Genomic DNA, 3562 nt, shown 5'->3' with positions numbered 1-3562 from the left:
GGACTGTGAACCCAAATCACAGGGTGGCTGTTAGCCTGCTTGTCTGTGGGAAAGGGTTTGTTCCGTTAGACTGAGCTTTTGAATCAGGCTCATCCCAACGTGTTGGGATCTGGGGATCGAGAACTTGGAAAAATACAATCCTTGTACAAGTGTTATTAAAGCGGGCAGCCAGGAGAGGGGAGTGCAGAGACACCAACCCTTAGGAATTAATTCCAGTCCTTGTGGAATATGTATTTTTAAACTTTTGTTAAGGCGCTTACACTAAATTTATTTCATTCATGTTTATAAAGGGTTTTGAGCAGATTTTACTGCAGCAATAGATTCAGCATTTCTCACGATTCTCTTCGACCCTCTTCCTCAAATGACATTTGTCTTGTATAAACTTGTGATGGCTAAAAAGGGATCAGTAAAGGGCCTGTTTCACTCACGGGTCGAAATATCTCCTGGTTCATAAGCGTACATCCTGCTCCCATATTTGCCGGTTAGATCAGCTCAAACTGTCATTGAGAGATCTTGAGGGGAATAAAAAACACGTACAAAGTATTAGCAACTCCGGTTTTGTGAAGTGGGGCGGTGGTGTATAATTTTGAGAGGATTAAAGCCTTTTAAAATAGCGTTGATTGGCATTTTTGTGGCCAGAAAGGTACATCTGGAAGCATCAGGCTGTCGACCACTGTAAGCTAAAGAAGGAAGTCTACTTCTGAAATCCATCACGAGTAGATCCTCTACGTACAAGCCTCGTCTGGTGGCTCAAGGCTATTGCCAGTTGTCCCCTTCGTCCCCGGCAGTTATATGGTAAGTTTGCCTTTTGTGTAGTTGTTGGTGACAGTTGGTGATGGGCCTTTCCTCTGCCCTTGGACAGGGTTGGAATAAGAGGCTGTATTCAGATGTATCTTAGCCGTTTAATAGCTGTGACCTGCTGTTCATGTCCACTAGTGGAATAAGAACGTTGCAGTCCTGTTTTTAAAAAGATGGTAGTGGTTTTGGATGCCTGGCTTCGGCTCCAATCGCTAAACAATTTTGGTTTTTCCAGTTAAGCTGTTCCTTTTGAAAGCCTGGGTTATTCCTACAACTTCAGTGGTCAAAAGAATAAGGGCTATTACGCTGATTCAGTGGGGACCATATAGAAAAACACAGCCCTGATACTCCCCTGACCCCAGAGACTCACCCACAAAGAGGATCCTAGGGACGTAATGGCCATCGGGCGCCGTGTTGTCATCACTGCTGGAATGCAGTCGGAGTTAGTTAGTCTCTTAGTGACGGGTAACTCTCCGAGCGCTAGGAATGGACCGAATCAGCTGCACTTGGCTCATCTGTCAACAACTAACGATTCTGATGTGATCAAATATGGGCTTTCCCTGTTCTGGGCAAATTCTCCCGTGCTAGATTCTTGGCGATGAGGACAGAAACCCCAGGCAGGTAACTTAGAAAGCCAGGTGACTGGGTATTTTTTTCCTTGTATCAGAATACTACCTGTGGTTGGAGTATACAAAATGGTATTTCCATACTAATGAATATATGTAGTGCGTATAAAAGTGTCCTCCTGCCCCCTCTCCATGGAGGAACTGTGTTGGTGTGTTGCAAACCCTGTTGTTCATCCCCAGAGAAAGCGGGAGAAAAAGAGAATTCCAAATACTACTTCAAAGCTGTGCAAAGTGAATAAATTTCTGCTTTTAATATGACTTATTCCACTCTCCAGTAAAAGTTTTGATTAATATTTTAAAATACAAACTTCCCACCAGGTTGAGCATGATAAAGTCCTCCTGAGCCATCTGCTGGATCTCTGGGCTAGAAGCAAATGCTTTCCTTAAAGCTAAAAGAAAGACAAATGCATTATTTGGGTGGAAAAAAAAAAATAATCTAGATCGCTGCTTTTCATGGTTTTGCATCATCCTATATTGATTCTAAATAAACCAGTGCACGACCGGCACTACTTTCTGATGTGCACATATAACACAAAGCTTGGAGGACTTGGTTCTCGTAAAATAAAATGCAAAAGACGCTCAGTTCTGGAGAACCTGAAATGCTGGGGTACAGACATATTTCCTTCCTGGTGGCTGAACAGGCCATGAATGCATACAGCTCGCCTTTATTTGGCCATCTGTGACCCCATACTACAGAGCGTAGGAGTTGTCCGCACAATTTATGCCGTATGCATTTGGGGGAAAAAAATAAGGAAGTTTTGTAAGAAATGGCGGGGCCAGACTTCCCTGACAAACCTTGCTTTGTTCTCCATAACCTAGGGGGTTATCAAGTGATAGCGAGCGGTCTGACACACTCTTTGGCAGGAGGCCTCGTAAGAGCAAAGTGTATAAACCAGACGGTAGCAGATGCTCTTGCAGGCCAGAAGATGATTTGAGCTTTCCAACACTGTAAACTATTGCACTTCTAAGGTTCTTGTCTGCAGATAAAAATAACGCTGCTAAAGCCACGTTGCAGTCCCTGTGAATCAGTGACTACGAGGCTATAAGGATAATTTTCCTGGTGTCTGACTCTCCCTGCTTGCAGGATACCCGTAACTTCAAAGCCACGGTATAAAACAATGCAATGGAGGCAGCACGATGCCCAATCTGACTGGCTTGATGCGGTCTGCTTTCGGGGCCTCTTCCTGGGGCGATCCACCTTCCCCAAGCTTTAATCAGATGAGCTGATGATTTCTGTGCTTGCAGGAGCCCAGGACTGGAGTTGGGAGCAGGCAGGCAGGAGAATTGACAGGAGATCAGGGCCGGGGAAGAGGATAAAGGAAGGAAAACTTGGTGTCTGCCTGCCTGTTTCATAGCCATGTGTCTCTGCCATGGAAGTTTTGACCCAAAGCACGTTACTGCCCAGAAAAACTTCACAACTGTTTTATTCCTCAGCTCTTCTCAAGGATTCCCAGTGGATTTACTGTCTGTCCACCTTTCCCTGGACGTGCTAAAAAGCCTTCACGCCAAGTGCTCAAATGCTTTGTAAGGAATGAGTACTGACGGATTTGGGTGCCTCAGGTGGTTTGGAAGGGCTTGCCTTGCTCACCTTGGCTGTAAGGACACGCTTTCAAGTGGTGAATAACCATCAGTGGCTGCTTCCAGAAACGATATTGCAGGAAAGGAGCGGGGAGGCAATGCAAGACCTTTGACAGACGGTGCTTGCAACCTGTTAAGGCATTGAGCTGCTCAGGGATATACTTATTGTGAGGAGCAATAGCGAGCGGGCTAGTAGGGAGGTGTGGACGTAGTCACGGACGGAGGAGCGTATCACTGAGAAGGTAATGCTGCAGGCACCGCAAGGGCGTTTGCTCATCTCCCAAAAGGTGAGCTCTCACCAAAATCTTGTTCCGCCTCCATACCATACCACAAAATACAACTTGTATCTTGGTTGCAAGATACAATACACAGTCTGAGCATCATGTTAGAGCACAGCACAGCTTTGTTCTGTGCAGTTAAACTTATGAATGGGCACAGTAAAAATTGAGGATTGCCTGTGTTTTGATCGTGGTAAACCTTCTTTGTATGTCTGCACCCATTCAATGTCATCTCCCCAGCCTGTTGAGAGCACCCTTCGTTAATTTTCTGGTCAGTATGGA

The 3562-nt window shown here is 45.4% G+C and overlaps 1 protein-coding gene across 1 annotated transcript in view; it reads right to left on the bottom strand.

The window, feature by feature from the left end:
• Positions 1-420: 420 nt before the first annotated feature.
• Positions 421-3562, bottom strand: part of LOC104166660 (anterior gradient protein 3 homolog) — a 6585-nt gene continuing 3443 nt past the window's right edge. The window contains 4 exon segments of the mRNA XM_009706673.1: positions 421-512; positions 1169-1224; positions 1729-1813; positions 3013-3132. Of these exon segments, the coding sequence (XP_009704975.1) occupies positions 421-512; positions 1169-1224; positions 1729-1813; positions 3013-3132 (353 nt within the window).

The sequence above is a fragment of the Cariama cristata genome, unplaced genomic scaffold (genome assembly GCF_000690535.1).
Source record: "Cariama cristata isolate BGI_N322 unplaced genomic scaffold, ASM69053v1 scaffold20618, whole genome shotgun sequence".
Lineage (NCBI taxonomy): Eukaryota > Metazoa > Chordata > Aves > Cariamiformes > Cariamidae > Cariama > Cariama cristata.
This window is presented reverse-complemented; position numbering and strand designations above follow the sequence as displayed.